The sequence below is a fragment of the Nanorana parkeri genome, unplaced genomic scaffold (genome assembly GCF_000935625.1).
Source record: "Nanorana parkeri isolate BGI_ZX_2015 unplaced genomic scaffold, ASM93562v1 scaffold929, whole genome shotgun sequence".
In the NCBI taxonomy this organism is placed as follows: domain Eukaryota; kingdom Metazoa; phylum Chordata; class Amphibia; order Anura; family Dicroglossidae; genus Nanorana; species Nanorana parkeri.
The window spans coordinates 425,307-443,406 of record NW_017307197.1 but is presented as its reverse complement, the minus strand read 5'-3'; the positions used below and the strand labels follow the sequence as shown (position 1 = coordinate 443,406).

At 43.2% G+C, this 18,100-nt stretch overlaps 1 protein-coding gene across 1 annotated transcript in view; it reads right to left on the bottom strand.

Moving 5' to 3' along the window:
• The window catches only part of ITGA8 (integrin subunit alpha 8), a 144,437-nt gene that overhangs the window by 23,201 nt on the left and 103,136 nt on the right, over positions 1-18,100 (bottom strand). The window contains exons 22-25 of the mRNA XM_018566262.1: positions 16,808-16,884; positions 10,791-10,871; positions 4,741-4,846; positions 2,970-3,128 (exon numbers count right to left, since the gene is read on the bottom strand). Coding sequence (XP_018421764.1) covers positions 2,970-3,128; positions 4,741-4,846; positions 10,791-10,871; positions 16,808-16,884 — 423 coding nt within the window. The remainder of the gene's footprint in view (positions 1-2,969; positions 3,129-4,740; positions 4,847-10,790; positions 10,872-16,807; positions 16,885-18,100) is intronic.

The following is an 18,100-nucleotide window of genomic DNA, read 5'->3' as shown; positions in this document are numbered from 1 at the left end:
TGGAGACTTTACTGACAAAACAAACCTTCAGCTTGGAGATAGCACTGCAGATTGAAGGTGGCAACCTGCCTGTATTTAATACTATAATTGTCAGATAAAATTACAGTTTTACAAATCAAAACCAGATAAAAGCAATATATATATATATAATGATTTAGGTATGCACATTAGGCATAAAGAAATTGTCAGATTACTTAAACAATCTTGTTGTATACCATGGGGGGAAATATGATCAAAACTGGAGCAGAAAGAATCTGGAGCAGTTGTCCACGGCAACCAATCAGCTTCTATATTTAGTTTGCTTAGTTAGGCTGATTGCTTGCCATGGATAACTGCTTCAGATTCTGTCTGCTCCAGTTTGGATACATTTCTCTCAATGTATCCAAACTGTTTAAACCACTGTGTACCCACTCAAACTATATACGTTACAAGCAGGGGTAGATAAATCCGTATGGAATCCAGGAGCCAGTCTGTCCAATTCAGGAGCCAGCAGGCTTTTTTTAACAGCCAGCTCCATTGACAACAGTTAGAAAAGCATTGGCTACCCATCTCCTGGGACTTGTCCAGCCCTGACATAAGGTCCCAAAAATGAACTAAATTGTGAACTTGACCAATACAACATGCACATTATCATGTAGGTATAGCAGTAAAATATCCAATGAATAATTATTAGCTTAAAATGCTGTGTAAATCATGCAAAGTCCTCTAAAACTGAGTCTGACAGAGCAATCAATGTATTCATGGGCTAGCACTGAGGTTAACAATCAATAAATATCACGCTCGGTTTCATACAGTGAAAGCAATATTGTCACCATCAGCAATTAGAAGGAAAGTACAACATGTACATCCCAAAAACAATCGTTAGGTACTCAATAAAAATTCATGCGGCCCAAAAAAACAGTGCACAAAGTATGGGATGGGATGGATCTCACCCCCTTGCAGCATGTATATGGTATAATGGCGAGAAAGGTAGTACCTAGCAGTCTCACTGCAGAGATCACAGGAGGGAGCATGCCAAGGTCACTGGGCACCATAGATGGGAGCTATATGACTTTGTTCACAGATATCAAAGATTTCAGCACCTCTTAGACAATTGTCATATTGACCACATACTGCAGTATATATATATGTATTTGTGGTCAAAGTCTCACATGACCCTGAGCCGTGTACCACTCATATTAAATACAAACCTGAGGTGTGCCGTGATCTTGAGGTCAGTAATGCCAAATAAAGTGGCATACTCTATTAAATAGTAAGTAACCTAGGGGAAGGGGGAGGGACAGCCAGAAACGAAGCTGCGTGCGAGTCACCTCCGGCCCTCCCCACCTAAATAACGAGACGCCGGTGCGACTCCTCCCACAAATGCGGCCACTTAATTTGCCTTCCACTTGTGGTCGGAGTCTCACATGAGCCACGAGCCATGTACTACTCATATTAAATACAAACTGGCTGACTGAAACCTCCTACTAACCATCCGATAATGGAATGAGTCACTGGTATGATGACAAACAGCTAATAATAGGCTTCTTTCAACACAATTAAAATAACTTTATATGTAGACTACAACTCAATCGATAGGAGACTGCAAAATACTAATAAGCAATATTTGCTAACTTATAAAACAAAATCAGAATTTATTTTTTTATAGTCTTGACAATAATAAATAAAGAAAATATGTATAAAACAACTACATGGTCCCTTTAGGCTTACACACACAAAAAGCAGTCGTCTGAACATTGTTTGTGCATAAAGCCAAACCCATATACTTGTGGTTAACAAAATATTAGTGTTTCTTTATCCTAACTATAGCTTACACTTTAAATTGGATTTTAAGGGGTTTCTATTTCAAGAAAAGATATATCGTAGCTAATGAACAGTTCGTGTCATGTTCCGGGAAACAAACGTCTCTGCAACTGTTCAATTAATATAGTAACAATAAAAGACAAAACAAAATATACAATGAGGTAACAGTCTACAAACAACGGAATTCCCCTCCAATGGGATTAAGCATTTCACATGTGCACAACATCTGGGCAAGGGGACAGCACTGAAAAGTCTAGGACATAATCTCCTTAAATCCCAATGGTGGTAAGGTCAGGGGGAATGACTGCATTAAAATCACTGGAAAAGAAAGACAAATAGGACCATGGGGGGGGGGTCCAACCGCAGCCAAGGAAAAGCTACAGACAACGCAAAAGTTTGTCATCTCAGAAGCGAAATTATACAAAGCTGGCAGCAAACTCTGCCCAATCCGAGAGCCAAGAGGGAAGCGAGCGAGCTGTGGAGTCATTCTCACCAACAGTCTCTGAACACTCTCAAGTGATATATCAGGGAAAGGGTATCCTTTACAAATGAACAGCCTATGGGTAATATATTTTCTTCAAGGAAAAAAACAACTTAATTTAATTACAGGAACCTTGTCGTCACATTCCCTTTTCTTGTTTTAAGTTAGACTGAAGGACATAAAAAAACACAATTTTTTCAACAAATACAATTCTTACAACCAGAACACCATATATTTCAAGTGTAAAAGTTACATGGAAAGGCCAATAGAACTTTGTGTGTAGATCAGCTAAAAATATTCCAGGTGCATCCAAACCAAAGGTGTCTAAAGTCTTGCAGTTCGTTTTCTTTAGAACGCAGCCACAGCCTGAGTAGAAAAGCCTGTCCCCTGACATCATGTTGCAGAGTGGGACACTTGCGTTCTGCATGTAAGCAGTAGACTCTCTGCAGAGGTCTGACACGCCCCTTGCTGAGCCAGATCTATAGCTCTGCGATTTGTAATGCTCACGGCCCCTGCTGATAGGTGTACTCTAACTCAGCAGTGGCGTGTTTTACAACCGGATTTAGGTTTGTTGCCAACCCATACAGTGACAAGGTCACTTTAAAATTAAAAGCAAAGCAATATAACAAGGGGAAATTCCTTGTATCTGACCAGCAGATAATGTAGTTTAGAGGTTTTAACCTACCTGTATGTCTAAGGAGTTAATGGCACTACTTGGGTGACATGTTATTGGTCCTTCTGTATCAATTTTAAAAACATAAAGTAGAAATTCTTCTCGGCTCTGTGAAGGCCATCCCACGCTAAGGTGTGTCTCGCCGACTGCACTTGGTCCTATATTGTGAAGCTGTTGGCAAAAAAAGCTACAATCAATATACATTGTTAGAATATACATATACATAAATATACATAAATGGTCTCAGACCTATTGTGAGGTCAGCCCCCGGCTTGGTATATGTCTTCTATACTCAGACAGTAAGACCTCCCCACCATAATTCCAGACTTTGCTTCAGTCTGCCCTGAAGTTATAAGTGTTCCAGCTGCTCATGATACATTCTCCATAATATAAATAAATAAAAATGACAAAAAAGGAGAGCGCCCACTCCATGTGAAAGATGTGCCCCAGAACAGAGCGGTAGCAAGCTCCTTTTGTGCCCGAGGCAAGTACAGAAAATTGTGCCCCCCAACAGACGTGTGCAGTATGTGACGTCATGCGCCCCACCTCCAGGATAGCGGCGCGCATGCGCAGAATGGGCTGGTGGCCGAATCTTTGTTTGATGAAACTAATGAAAACATTTTTAGTTTCCGTTCATTTCGTCCCAAACAAATTTTTAGTCTTTGCACATGTCTAGTAATGTGTGTGTGTGTTAAATATTCTTTTATTTTTTTTACTGTTGGGGGGCTTTGGGGAAATATTAGGGGTCTAAACAGACCCCTGACCTTTCCTTTTTGAAATAGAAAAAGAAATTGAAGACACAGAGTCCTCTGCCCATACAGGTGGGTGAGAGCAGCAGGGATTTGAGGAGAAGCTGGACCCTGTGCCGCTCTTCTTCTCCCTGCCAAGCCACGGCTGTGTTGGCTGCCTGGTGCCCTTGTTGCCAAGGGCGCCCTGTGCTCGCCATGGCAACAGGGGCGAGGGGGTGCATCCAGGCCGGCCCTTGCTGCGCACCCTCTCAGCTGCGCCTGAGGCGAGTGCCTCACTCGCCCCATGGTAGCTACAGCCCGGCCCCAGAAACACGTTAAGCCTGCCACTCAGTGCTGGAAGACGGCCTCTGTCGTGAGCTGACCAGGCTGCGCTGTGGCTTCTGATGGGCAATAGCCTCCTGTGAGGGGAACCATTAGATACGCTTGTGTCATTTTTCTTTTGTGAGTACATTACTACTTTTTAAAGCAAATTATTAAACGATCCTTCACATGGAGTGGGCGCTCTCCTTTTTTGTCATTTTATAGATGTTAAGGTTCCCTGCCTTGTGGAACTGCCCCAGTGTGATCAGGTGGAATTAATTAAGGAGGAAGGCTTGCTGCGATTCATTTGCGCCGGGAAGATTTTGAAAATAAATACAAATCCAACACAAAGGGTAAGAACCCCTTATAATGGGCACAGAAGGTGTGCACAACCAGGAACTCGGGGCAAATGTCACACCAATACAGTCCTCAAGAAATATAAGAAACTATCAGGGAGTATAAATCTCCAGCATCTACCAAACACGGAAATAGCAGGTTTGGGTGGACTGACCTTACAATAATGCAGTTAAATGACTAAATATACTTGCAGCAATTCATACCAACCAAAAATATTCAGTTTGCTGTAGTCAGATGATACATTGAATTATGGTTGATTAGTACGGGTAACATCATTTTGTCATTGCTCTTTGCATTGTCATATTTATCAGGCAGTACAGTATATGGATCACCTCACCAGGATATGACTAGAATGGGCAGGACAAAGTAAGCCATACCTCATAGATGTGCTGTACCAGTGGCCCAATTTCACTTTCCTCGGTTGGCTTTTGTTTGGATTCCCAGTTGGCAATGGGCAGGATGATGTGAGAAGGATTAGACACACTGTAAAATAAGACACAGGCTATAAGACTCAAAAGTTTGGTTGGTGTAACCTTATGATTAAAGGTGTCCCTCCTTCTCATCCTCAGAAAGGTTGGAGACAAGTCCATCTACTCCCCAGTCTAATGATGCTGATATCTTTTTTCTCTATCTGGTTCACCCCTACATTGACACCCAGAATGCGAGGGACAGGCATATATAACCATCATATAACAAGCATTCAATATTTAAAGAGACAATGACTTCCACATCACCTTGTAATTGATAAAGGCACATGATAGAAAGAAAGTACAAGCACTTTATTCCGTTATGATGACCACACCATCTCCAGACCAGATCTGGATGTGCGTGTTTTTGATCTGTTCAAGTGCGTTTTTTCTTCTCAATTGGCTTTTAGGTGTGTTCCAGTGCATTCTAGTGTTCTCACGTGCATTTACATGCGTTTTAGTGTGTTCCAGACCAGAAAAATGTGACATGCTGGACTCTTATTGAAAGCTCTATAACTAGGGATACACCGATACTGATACTAGTATCGGTGCCGATACCGAGTATTTGGGCAAGTACTCATTGCTCATGGCCAAATGCTCCAATACCTTCCCCGATACCGGAACTTCCGGTCAGAGGAAGATTTCCTCTGACCAGCAGTGCCATAGGGAAACATGGAGCTGGCTCAGAAAGCTAGGTGGCGAGAAATGACCCGACTCCCAGCTTCCTGATTGGCCGGGGAGCTAGCTCCATGCTGATTGGCTGCCCGGCCAATCAGCATCAGGCCGGCCAAACAGCCGGCTCCTTGCTGATTGGCTGGGAAGTCGGCTTTCCGGCCAATCAGCATCAGGCCGGCCAAACAACGGGCTCCTTGCTGATTGGCTGGGAAGTCGGCTTTCCGTCCAATCAGCATCGAGCCGGCTTTCCGGCCAGTCGGGAAGCCGGTCATTACTCGCCGCCCGGTTCCTGATTGGCCGGGAAGCCAACTCCTGATTGGCTGGGAAGTCGGTTTCCCAGCAAATCACAATCGACCAAACAACGTGGAGCCGGCTTCCTGATTGCCAGGGAAGCTGGCTCCATGCCAGCGGAAGCACCAGTATCTGTACTCGGCATTAGCGAGTACTGAAAGCAAAGTATCGGTATCTATAACTAAACGCAATGGTGTGAACTACACTCAGAAATATAATTGCAATCTATGGGAATGCGTTATTGGAGCAGGCAAAAAACTTACTGGTCTGGATCTGATCTGGAGATGATGTGAACAAGCCCTGAAAGTGGATTTCCTCAAATATACATTTTCCTGCATGCCACACTGAAGTCTATAGCTATACAAAGTAAATGCCGTCTTTAGAAGCACACCAAGATAGAGGCTAAGCTTGGGGGTAAGGAGGTCAGAGAGAGAGCAGGATTTTATTACCAAATCTGTCATCCGTTCGTGTGATCTTAGGAAGAAAAAAAAAACCTTTATCCGGCAGTTTACACAACTGTAGCTTGTTATCCATAATAACTAAGTTCCTCTGCCCATGCTTCCTCACTGAGGCCACTGCGCTAGCCATGTGACCAGAACAGTCTTGGTTTCAGAGCCAACAGGAAGTATTTATGAATGAAGGAATGCATATAATTATTCTACTAACATATGATGACAAGTCATCGTGTTATAGGCAGGTAAAGGTTGGCTGCACACAATTCTAAATTGATTTTTCCATAGAGACGCTTGGAGGACACTGTATGTGAAGTGTATTGTGTGCCTGCAGGGTCCTTTTGGGAAATTGCTTTTTTTTTTCTCTTCATTTTGATGCTATACAGGTCTGGAAAGGTTGTCCCCCTTGGAACATGTCTATATCTGAGGATATACACAGTGGCTGAGATTCCAAAACTGATGAATGTGGTTTACTGCTTAAAATGTAACAAAAAGCAATATAACGAAGTTTGTATTTGTCTAACTAGTAAACCCAATGTTTTAGCTTACCTCATTTTTTAATCTTGGACAGAAGCGGCAAATGGAGGTTGATTTAATGTAGGTAAATTATATATATTTATATAGACCCCTTTGACAAATGGTTTCCCCTTTCTGTTGCTTGGGTTACATGGCAGTATTACCCACCAAAAAGGGGTGATCCAGAACGACAGAGGGTCCATCAGGAGTTTGGACTCTATCCAAGTCTCCCCTCTAGAAAGCCAATAGACACTTTGTTATTTCAGATTCTGAGGCCATTGTGAGCTTTGATCTCTTCAACTTACAAATTATATGAAATTTGTTAACAGTCCAACTTTAGCCAATACTGTCCTCAGTTCTGGATGGAGTAGGGACGGAATGAGAATTTCAGTTTTAAATTCTCTCTAAGAAGATTTTTTGCCAGATTTTAGAAGTAGTCCTCATGGGGACACATCTCTATTCATCTGGTTCTGTTCTGTCTGTCACCCATTTACTGTGCAGGATGTAAGGGGAAATCTCCCTCATGGGGGAGACAGACGGCTATAAAATCAGGACAGAGGTTCTAAATTGTTCTCACTCTTTTTTAGAAAATGCCCAATTTAGCATAGTGCCCATTTTTCCCCTGGAAGATTTTCTTCTCAATTCATTTAATAGGTAGGAAGTGGAAAGTCTTCCCTCATTTCCTATTCTGCCTGACACTCAAATCTCCCATATGCAGACATAGAAAGCAATGAAATGTTGACTTGGCTTTAAATCTTTCCACACTTCATCCAAAACTAAAAAGAAAAAAGTGTCAGCTGGAGTTGCAGCTTAGGTCTGAGGCAGCGGTGGGGAACCTCAGGTCCTCCAGCTGTGTTGAAGCTACAAATCCCATTGCAAGATTCTCACAGCCACAGTCATGACTCCCAGAGACAGATGCATCATGGGATTTGTAGGTTCCCCACAGCTGGAGGGCCGGAGGTTCCCCACCCCTGGTCTAAGGGCTAATTAACACCAAGCCTTTGCTTTGCGCATTAAGACGTGTTGCGTTAGACAGTCCTTTAAAATTCAATGGGCTCTAACACACCTCAACACACAAACATGTAGTGCATTTTTTTTGCAGTTCAGCACGCCGCAACACATAATGCTTTGTGGTACGCTGCGGTGCATTGGGGTAACAATACAAAATGGGGTGCTATTCAGAAAAATATATGGGATGAAGGAACCCTAAAATGAATATTCCTTCACATAAAAATGGCAGTTTGTGAATGCTAAAGGTGATTTAAAATGTCCTCCCACAAAACTGGTGCATCTCCTGATTTCTGTCATTTTTGGGTAGATCTAGCAATGATCTTATGTCATCATGTGACACTGATGGACAATGTCTGACAATGTTCAAGGTGGGGGTTAGATAACTTTGTTGGATAACCAAAGTCTTCTCCTTTTGTCAATTTTATTTCCATCTACGTTCCTGTTGGACAGATTACCTCTCACTTCCTGTCTCAGGGACACCTTGATGTACTCTGATACACAATGTGCCACCAGGACAGGAAGTCAGGCAGACTCAGAAAAGCTTCTCTCCTATTGCAGTGTAAGTATGTAAATTAGTTAATAGGTTGCAGTGATTTTAATTGCTTCTAATTTTAAAACAAATGCCCTGCTTTTTATTTAGCTAGAGGTTTCAGCTAGCAGCGTTCAGTGCATTTTACATCTAGCATACAGCACTAGCCTAACGCAGCACAAGCAGTGTTTTACATTAACCTATGACATGTATCAATGTCCCTGTTTTTATTGCTAAGACAAAGGGGCAATACAAGTTTAAAAATAATAAAACAACATAAAATGTAGCCAGTTCTCCTACTCTTTGTAAGTGATTTCAGAACACAAGCGCTCTTCCCCTTTCTAGCTACAGAAGTCTCCAATTTTATTCCCCTCCGGGGAATGGAGAACCTGTTTCATTTTAATGTAAGTGATGTCAGTGCATACTGTCTGGATCTGCTACACGTTTTGGGAGGTCACCAAAGTCCAAGGATCTGGCGGTCTACCGAGAGGGGAGAATAAGCAGACGCAGTCCTTCGGCAGCCTGCTTATGCTATCAAACAGGATGCGGACTCCTATATTCGTGGGCCCTATATCCTGTTAGGTAAATCTTATTAGCCTGCGTTTTAAGGGATTTGCTCTTTTATTTAAATTTTTAGGGCATGTCTTTTAACCATGCCTGATTTTAAAATTGGATGAATCCTGCTCTTTTGACGTATATTTGAATCAGGTCTTATTGAATACCCTAAAATTCGCTTTTATTCTGCTGGGAACAGACTAAAAGGCTTTAACAGAGCTTAGGAAAAAGTGGTGTAAGGATTACTGGACTCATATGAGAGTTATAGTGGACCTGTGTTTAAGGACAACTATCATTTTTTTATGTTTATACATTTGTTGAACTTTGCTTTACGTTTCTTTTATGTATACTATTACAAATAAACATTTAATTAATGACAAAGAATTTCCAGAGAAATATGGGCTATCTAAAGAGACAGCACGACAGCGGCTGCTTGTTTGCCCTTATGAAACTTTGGAGCTGCCCAATAGGACAGGACCCACTGCTGACGGATCATCAGCTTCTGTGTGTAAATTTTAGCTTGATGCCTGTAAATAAAATACAGTTTTCGACAGGTTTTAAATCCCTGGTGCCCAGCCAGCAGCCAGAGGGCCACATGTAGCTCTTTGGTACTTGCTGTGCATCCTTCGGACCCTAGCAATCAGTAGTGTGAGCATTGGCTTGTAAAGGGGCCTTTAATGGCAGAGTTCTCTAGGAGTCTTATGTACTGTGTTCCCAGTCTCTGACTGCCTCCTGCAGTATGTCTCCAGCCACATGTTGTCCATGCTCTGTGTCTATCGTCTGTAAAATCACTGCAGACCCTGCCAATCCATCCAGCCATTTTGAATTCTGACCCTCCCTTTCAGCAGAGATGATATGAACAAATGCCATAGCCACTGGTTGTGCAAGCATCCCCCGAAGGAAGGCTAGAGCAACAATTTCTTCAGGAAAAGTATTTCAGTCCTTTGCTAAGTTATTATTTCTTCATCCAAGCTAGACTGGTAAAAGGACTTCATGTGTATTGTTTGTGTCTAGGTCCACTTTAGAAGTTTGCAAAAGGAGCACCCACCAGGATTTCAAGAATCATCCTATACCAGTAAGTGCAGCAAGACACCCATATGTTACTTAGGTCCACTTTAGAAGGCCCCTATTTTAGGTTTTAAATGCTTTAAACTAGGGATCAGTATTGAGTATGAGTACCGATATTTTTTTTCCGGTACTCGCTGATACCGAAAGTCCCATTAAGGAAGCCAAGCGAAGTGTAATGAAGCCGGGAAGCCGTCTCCATGCTTCCTCGTCACCTGGTGAGGAGAAAGGATGGAGCTGGCTTTCTGGGCAATCAGGAAGCCGGGCCTCGTGTAATGATGCCTTGCCCGGTTTCCTGATTGGTCGAACAGCTGGCCAATCAGGAAGCCGGTCAACGCGTCACTAGGTAACGAGGGAGCATAAAGCTAGCTTTCTGGCCAATCAGAAAGCCGGGGGGGCGTGTAATGACACGCTGACTGGCCTCCTGATTGGCCAAGGAAGCCATCTCCATGCTCCCTTGTCACAAGTGACGAGGGAGCATGCAGCCAGCTTCCCAGCTAATCAGGAAGCTGGGCAACATGTAAAGACTCGCTGCCTGGCTTCCTGATACCGGAAGCCCAAGTATTGGGCCAGGCATCGGAGCATTTGGGCGAGTACGAGTACTTGCCCAAATACTCAGCATCTGCACCGATACCGATACTCATATCAGTGCATCCCTAGAAGTGACCCTTTCACAAGGATTTGCTTCTACCTGGAATTCTGGAAAACATACAGACACAAAGACTGGTGATTCCTTCATCCACGCTATTTTTTGCTGATGGAGGAATATATTGATTTTCTCTCATTCAATCTACAAGTTGGAGAAAAGTTTAGCCATGCACGGTTAGCATTACAGACTTGCAGAATACCAAATGCAACCGACTTACCCTCGTATCTCTACCTGGGCCATGGCGGTTATAAGGATTTCTAGACTAACAAAGTTACTGTTGGGATTGTCCTTATTGGAACTGTAAAAAGACAAGTTTGAAAAAGCAGTTATAAATCAGAAACATGTCAAATATATAACGTAGCTTTTTAGTGTTTAGTGTTTTTACAACAGGAAGATTTAGAAATCTTGTCGACAAGAACATCATATAGTTTTGTCATAAAAGCCATCTTTATTGAAACAACTCCAGGATTTTATTATCTCTTGCAGTGGGGCTACCCCTTTACTGCAAGGGTTAAGTTCTCGTTTGTGTCTAGGTTTAAAAAAAATGTCATACTCATCCAAAGCTCTGAGCTGGCTTCTTCTTAGACCGGTCCTTGCAGCGGCTCTCCCCCTCCTCTGCAGCTGTTTAAGGTCCTGTAAATCATGAAACATCTATACACTGTGTATAGAGGTGAGTACCCTGAGGAAGATTCCAATGTGCTGCGGAGGAGAAGACAGGCTGGAGGGAGCGCTGTGACAGCTGGCCGGCTCGGAGCTTCGATTGAGTGTATCTTTGTTATTTTTGTCCCTTGACACAAACAAACAGCATTGACTAGCAGCTTCACAGTTTTTAGGCGACTTGATGATTTCTATCTCAGCTTAAAAGAGAACTCCAGGAAAACTTTTTATTAACCCTTGCATTGGGGCTACTCACGTACTCCAAGGGTTAAAAAAAAACATTTTCCTGGAGTTCTCTTTTAAGCCGAGATAAAAATCATCAAGTCGCCTGTGAACTGTGAAGCTGCTAGTCGATGCTGTTCACAAATTTAAATTCTGCCTACCAAAGAATTTGTCCATGCGGTCAGTTTTATGATCCAGATACCCCTGCCATGCAGCATAGCTAGACCCTTGACCTCCACTCCCGCACCAGCTGCAAAGTTTGGTCATGAACACGCCCCCAGCATGCTGACTGGCCAATGAAGGAGCAGCATCATAATGATAAGGGCCAACTCTTTAGAAATTGGTGAACAGCAGGAAAAATGTAACAGCGACATAGCGATATGTGAGAAAATGAAAACAAATTGTTTAATGCTCCCCCGAGAGGTTCCTTCCCTTCTCCAGGGTACATCAGGCCACCCCTGAACAGAGACATTCTGATCCCGACACAAAAAAAATGTTTTATTTTTGTTTTCCTTTCTGTAAATAAATGAAAAAAACTCTCAAATAAACAAATTCAAAGAATCCCACTTCAGCTTCAGATCCCCAATTCATCACTTCAATCAACGACAGATTTTGCAATAAACTAATTACGCCCTGGCTATGCGAACACGGGCCGGCCCGCTGCCAGGCTTTGCGATGTGATCAGATCATTATCCACACTTGTCAGAATGTTTCTGTTCCTTTGTATTTTCCATCCCAACATTCTTCACAAGCGTCGACGGCTGCGAGCACGCTGACATTTTTCTGGAACCCTCTGCGTGTTTTGTAATAACAAGCATGTAATCTGGCGGAATGCGATCTGAAAGAACGCAAAACAAACAGTTTTCGGACGTTATCGGCTCGCAGTGGAAAATATCTGAATTGTGTTGTTGAAGCCAATAGATTCCAGGACTTTTTTTCTGCAAAAAGGCTATTTTTAGCTGATTTCTCCCTAGTGTTCGCGCAGCAGATTCATGGGTACATCCGCAAGTGTTGTTTCAGGGGTTGTGATGACATCATCATGCCCCCCACACAGTCCCGGGTCACGGTCCTTTTAACACCCAAGGCGAAGAGGACAATGTTCACCCCCCGATGAGCTGTGAACTACTTCAGCAACATAGGTTGCAGGTCTGGCCCTTTTTGCACCTCTTCCTGATGAAGCACCCAAGCAGCCCCCTGTTGTGCCTACCCCTCGGCCTGGCCTTGCTCCAGCAGGATTCAAAGAAATTAGGATTTATGTCCATAAGCCCCAAATAATGAGATCATTAAGATACTTGAGAAGTGTTGTCACCCTAAAGCTGGGTATGCACCATTCTATTTTTTCATTCAACCTGTGTGCTGATTGAAAAATATTAAACAGATTCCTCCATCAACGCCTACGAGTATTAATTAAGGAATTCCCTGGCCAATGGCTTCTCTCAGAATACCCAAATGGAGCCTGCAGCTGACTGGCTGCTCTCTCCGCTCGGCTGAGAGCTTTCTGACCTGCTCCATGCCTGTACCTGTTAGTCTTGCAATGCCTCATTGGACTTGTTGTTACACAACAGCTGGAGGGCCAGAAATGCCCACCCCTGATTTAGAGTATATGTAAAGCCAAAACTAATGTTTAGCTTCAGAGAGAGTAGGGAATAGGTAAATTGCCCATCATATTATTCTTTGCTGCCTGTGTCCCGCTGGAGAGATTTCCTTTCACTTCCTGCCCTTAGGACACAACAAGAAATCTGTGTACAGAATTACAGTCTAAGGCTGGGTTCACACCTAGGCAGCACCGATTGTACACGTGTGATCAGCATGTGGTTATTTGCACGTTTATTCGCGTTATGCACATTTTTCATGCGTGTTTTGACTGGCAGCTTGAGAAACATTGAGGGCAATGGACGAACGCGCATTTAAACAAGCAATATAATGTGCAACATGCTTCTGCTGCGTGTTTCTGGTGTTTTCTTTGAAGTCTATGGGGCATGAAGTCTTGAAGTCTAAACATGCTTTTAACTGCCCAAAGAAGCTCATTTACCTTTTCAGGAAATTTGTGGTTCCTTGCTGTTGTTTCTGTGCTCAGGTGTGAACAGGGGCCATTGAAAATCATGGAATTTCTTGTGTTGGGCATTTAAAAGCGCTTTTCCAACTGCTCAAAAACGGCCAGGTGTAAACCAGGCCTTAGAGAGTTTACATTTTTCGATTTCCCTCTCACTTTCTGTCCCAGAGAAAGTGGTCACCAGAACAAACAGAGAGTGAATTTTTATTGTGGGTGTTTGCAGTATATAGGAGCCAACACTTTACACATTGTACATTCAGTCCCTGCCCTAAAGGAGCTTACAGTCTAAGGGTCCCTATTGTACACACATACAGGACCAATTTAGACAGGAGCCAATTAACCTTCCAGCATGTCTTTGGAGTGTGGGAAGAAACCGGAGTACCCGGAGGAAACCCACACAAGCACAGGGAAAACATGCAAACTCCATGCACCCAACTTCAATTTCATTCAAATGAATGGCAATGCAATGCACTTGCAGCACTGTAATGCACGGTAGGTCAGGGTAAAGCTGGGGGTGAGAAGACATTGTCATTGGTTGCTAGGACTGCAGTGGTCATAGCAACCAAGGACTAAAGAGGAAAGAGATCTGGATACGGACCCATCGCTGACCTATGGCTTGCAGTGGATGCACCAGGCTTGGAGGCCAGTGCATCCATTGTCAGCCAACCATAACTGAGCACAGGTCTGTGTACGTACTGCAGACCTTTTTATTGTGAAGGTGGCCGACGGCCGCTGTCAAAATAAAAAAAACAGAGACGGTACCTCCCTGAAATGAGAAGGGCACCTCCCTGAAATAAGGTTTTGCAGGTTGGGATGTCTGCATAGATCAAGGACCAGATACGGCCAACGGACCATAGAATGCCCTGGTCTGATCTAACCTTTTCCTACTCTAGTCAAAACTTCCCAAGAATTTCCTTTACATACATGTTGAATATACAAGTTTAGTTCATTATACTAGCACCTTCTGGAGTTTGGCCACTAAAAACTAAAATCTGTCTAGGAAATAACCATCATGAAATGATATGAATGGCAACTAAGTAAAAATATGAAAGTCATAAGGAAAGACACTTTTGTACTGGCTATAAAAATGATTACCACACTTATAAGACTCTACAGTTTCCCTTCAAGGCAGATGGAAGTTAGAAGGAGCTGACCTGAGCCTTGATCTCCCCTCCAGTAATAACACTGGTGGGAGTGGAGATCACCCTCATAAATCTTCCAGTTTTGACACAAAACAACATACGAGAACAAAAATCACTCTGGTCACACAGTGTATCTGCTCTTTTGGCCTCCCCGCCACCATCACAACTTCCTGTCCCCCTCTGCAGAGCACAAGGTACATCCACGCTTTGTCAGCCTCATTTAATAATGTGCAAGATTTTCTTGGGAGATGGATGATCTTTTTTCATTGAAAAAACATGTCTGAGATTATGACATATTACTCCAGGGTCATCATGTTGTGATAATAACCCTTCTGTGTCATCACTTCCTTCCCTTCCTTAAGATTTCCTTCTCTGATATCTTGATATTTTACATTTCTTAATAGTTTTATCTTTTTTTTTTGCCGATAAAAAGGTTCACTACTGGGCTGCTATTGGGGAAATGCAGTGTTGTAGGGAGTCCGGCATGTTAAAGGGAAACTATAATGGTTCGGGTCAATTTTATGTTAATTCTTTTTTTAATTAAAGATATATATTGTAAGTAGGGATGCACCAATACCGATACTAGTATCGGTATCAGTGCTGATACCGAGTATTTGGGCGAGTACTCTTACTCGCCCAAATGCTCCCGATGCATATCCCAATACTGGAACGTCCGGCATCAGGAAGCCCGGCATTAGACACTGCCTAGCTTATTGATTGGCCCGGGAAGCCGGCTCCATGCTCCTTCATCACCAGGGAGCATGGAGCAGGCTTCCCGGCTAGTCGGGAAGCTGGGGGGCATGTAGTGACTCGCCGCCCAGTTTTCTGACTATTCAGGAAGCTGGGTAATCAGGAAGGCAGGTGGCGAGTCAATACCCACCCCCCACCCCCAGCTTCCTGATTAGCCAGAAAGCCGACTCCATGTCTCCTCGTCACCTGGTAACGACGTAGCATGGAGCCGGGCAGCGTATAATGGCTTGCTGCCCAGATTCCTGATTGTTTGAGAAGCTAGCCAATCAGGAAGCCAGGCAGTGCGTCATTACCCACCCTCGGCTTCCTGTTTGGCCAGAAAGCCAGTTCCATGCTTCCTTGCCACCTGGTGACTAGGGAGCATGGAGATGGCGGTTGGCGTGTAATGACTTCCGTAATGGGATTTCCGGTATCGGTATTCGGTATCGGCGAGTACCGGGAAAAAAAATGTGGTACTAGTACTCAATACCGATAACACTGGTATCCGTACATCCCCAATTGTATGGAAAAGCGACTCAACTGGTAGTGACAGTGAGAAACCAACCATGCATGACCCAGGAACAGTCATGCAAGGCAGCAGACACAGTTTCAATGCAGGAGGCCTTTGCACAGCAAGTTCATAGCATAAAGCACACAAATATCTGCTCATCGGAGCCACTAACTAAACTTATGTCAGTTCATGACTAACGGGGTGAGCCAATGGATTCCTCAAAACAAACAGGCAGCTTTGTTTGGCTTTTTAGTGTTCTGTCAGCACTCAGCCTTTTTACCCAGCAGCAGGCTCCCTCAGTAGAGATAGAGAGAGCCCTGAGCATTAGTCAGCTCACATATATAAAGGCCTGTGCATAGCTGAGACTAATACTGAGGTCTGGATACTAAGTAAGATGTGGACCTAGGAATGAAGGCTTTATCCCACCAATAGCTCTACAAAACTCCCAGGACCCAGAAGAGAACTGATTAGGGTCTTGGAAAACAAAAACGTTTTGGTCATTTCCCTGAAGAGACAATCTAGGTGACACCTACCGTATATATTGTCCACAAGCCAGTTGACGTGGTCCTGCTAAGAGGTCCTGTATGTGCCCTGACCAATATATGTATCAAGAAATGATAACGAAAACCTTAACCAGGCAACAAGTAAATCCATTTCATGAACTCCTCCGAAAGTCCACTTCATTTGCCTTATGGGAAAACTGAGTGGACTTTGTTAAAATCCTATTCTATTGAAACACATTCACAGAAACTGATCCACGTGTAAAGTAATGTGCACACTTCTATGACTGCATAGCAAAAAGAGAGAGACAACAATTTAGAGCTGGAAATCAGAGACTCTGTGCCACTGCCCCGCCTGCTAAAGTGAACAGCAAATTATAAAAGCCATTTTGTGTGCATTGCATGTACTACAAGGCTTACCTTTTCACGTGTAGATCAAAGCTGATGCTGCCTGCATTTTCTAACCTCTGGACATTAAATCTGAGGCCGAGTGAGAGCTGAAAGGGACCAGAGACTTGTAAGGTCAGGATTCATATGTGGTAACCATGTACTTCAACAGGACACATTCATGGTTATAACACTGACATGAGCTCTGACATTGGGGAACACATCAGCAGACATTGATATTGACCCTGATCTCGTGTTTAGTCCCTCAACTCCCAAGGAGCAATGGATATCACTAAGGCACAATGAACCTGATACCTCAGTAATGCCAGTCCATATCCTAATGAACTGATGGAATGCATTTTCTTTGCTGTTGGTTCAGGGCCCGTATAAGCTGATTTATTAGGACAACGTACAAAGCTTGGGAGATGAACTGAGGCAACCAGTGAGAATTCACGTTCCACTGACCAGACTTTAAAGGAGAACTATGGGGTTAAGGCTTTTCCCCATAGTTCTCCTTAGGGTAACGGGAGGACACAAACTAGCGTCCTCCCGTCACCCTAGGCTCCGTATACCGCGAGCTGTAGCTCGCGGTATACTGAGACACCGCAGAATACCGCGAGCTGCTGCTCGCGGTATACTGAGGCGCCGCAGCTGAAGCGGAACGTTCAAGAAAACCTTTGTTGGAACGTTCAAGAAAACCTTTAGTGATAGCTGAATCCTGAACTGCTGCAGGATCAGTGTTATTATTGTTGAGACACCGCAGAATACCGCGAGCTGCTGCTCGCGGTATACTGAGGCGCCGCAGCTGAAGCGGAACGTTCAAGAAAACCTTTGTTGGAACGTTCAAGAAAACCTTTAGTGATAGCTGAATCCTGAACTGCTGCAGGATCAGTGTTATTATTGGCTGTACTGAAGTTTGAAGCAGCCTAATAATAACCAAAAATGTATTAATTTATCAAGCAGTAATAGTGAGATTAATGCACAATGACTGCTTGATATAATTAAATAAATAAAATAAACATTTTAAAAGTTTAAAAAAAAATAGTGAAAAGTGTAAAAAAATAAAAATAGTGAAAAGTGTAAAGAAAAAATAAATAAAGGACAAATAAATGAATGTATTTATTGCATTCTTTTTTTTAGCTGTGCTGGTTTTGTAAAAAATACTACAAATCAAAACTGGGAAAAACTTGTTTTTTTTAACGTTTTTTCCTCTTTTTTTATATTTTATTTGTCCTAAGTGAGGCGTTAGACAGGCGTTAGACACAGGCGTTAGACACACATATGTGATATAAATATGTAGCCCTATCTGTCCTCTAAAAAACAATA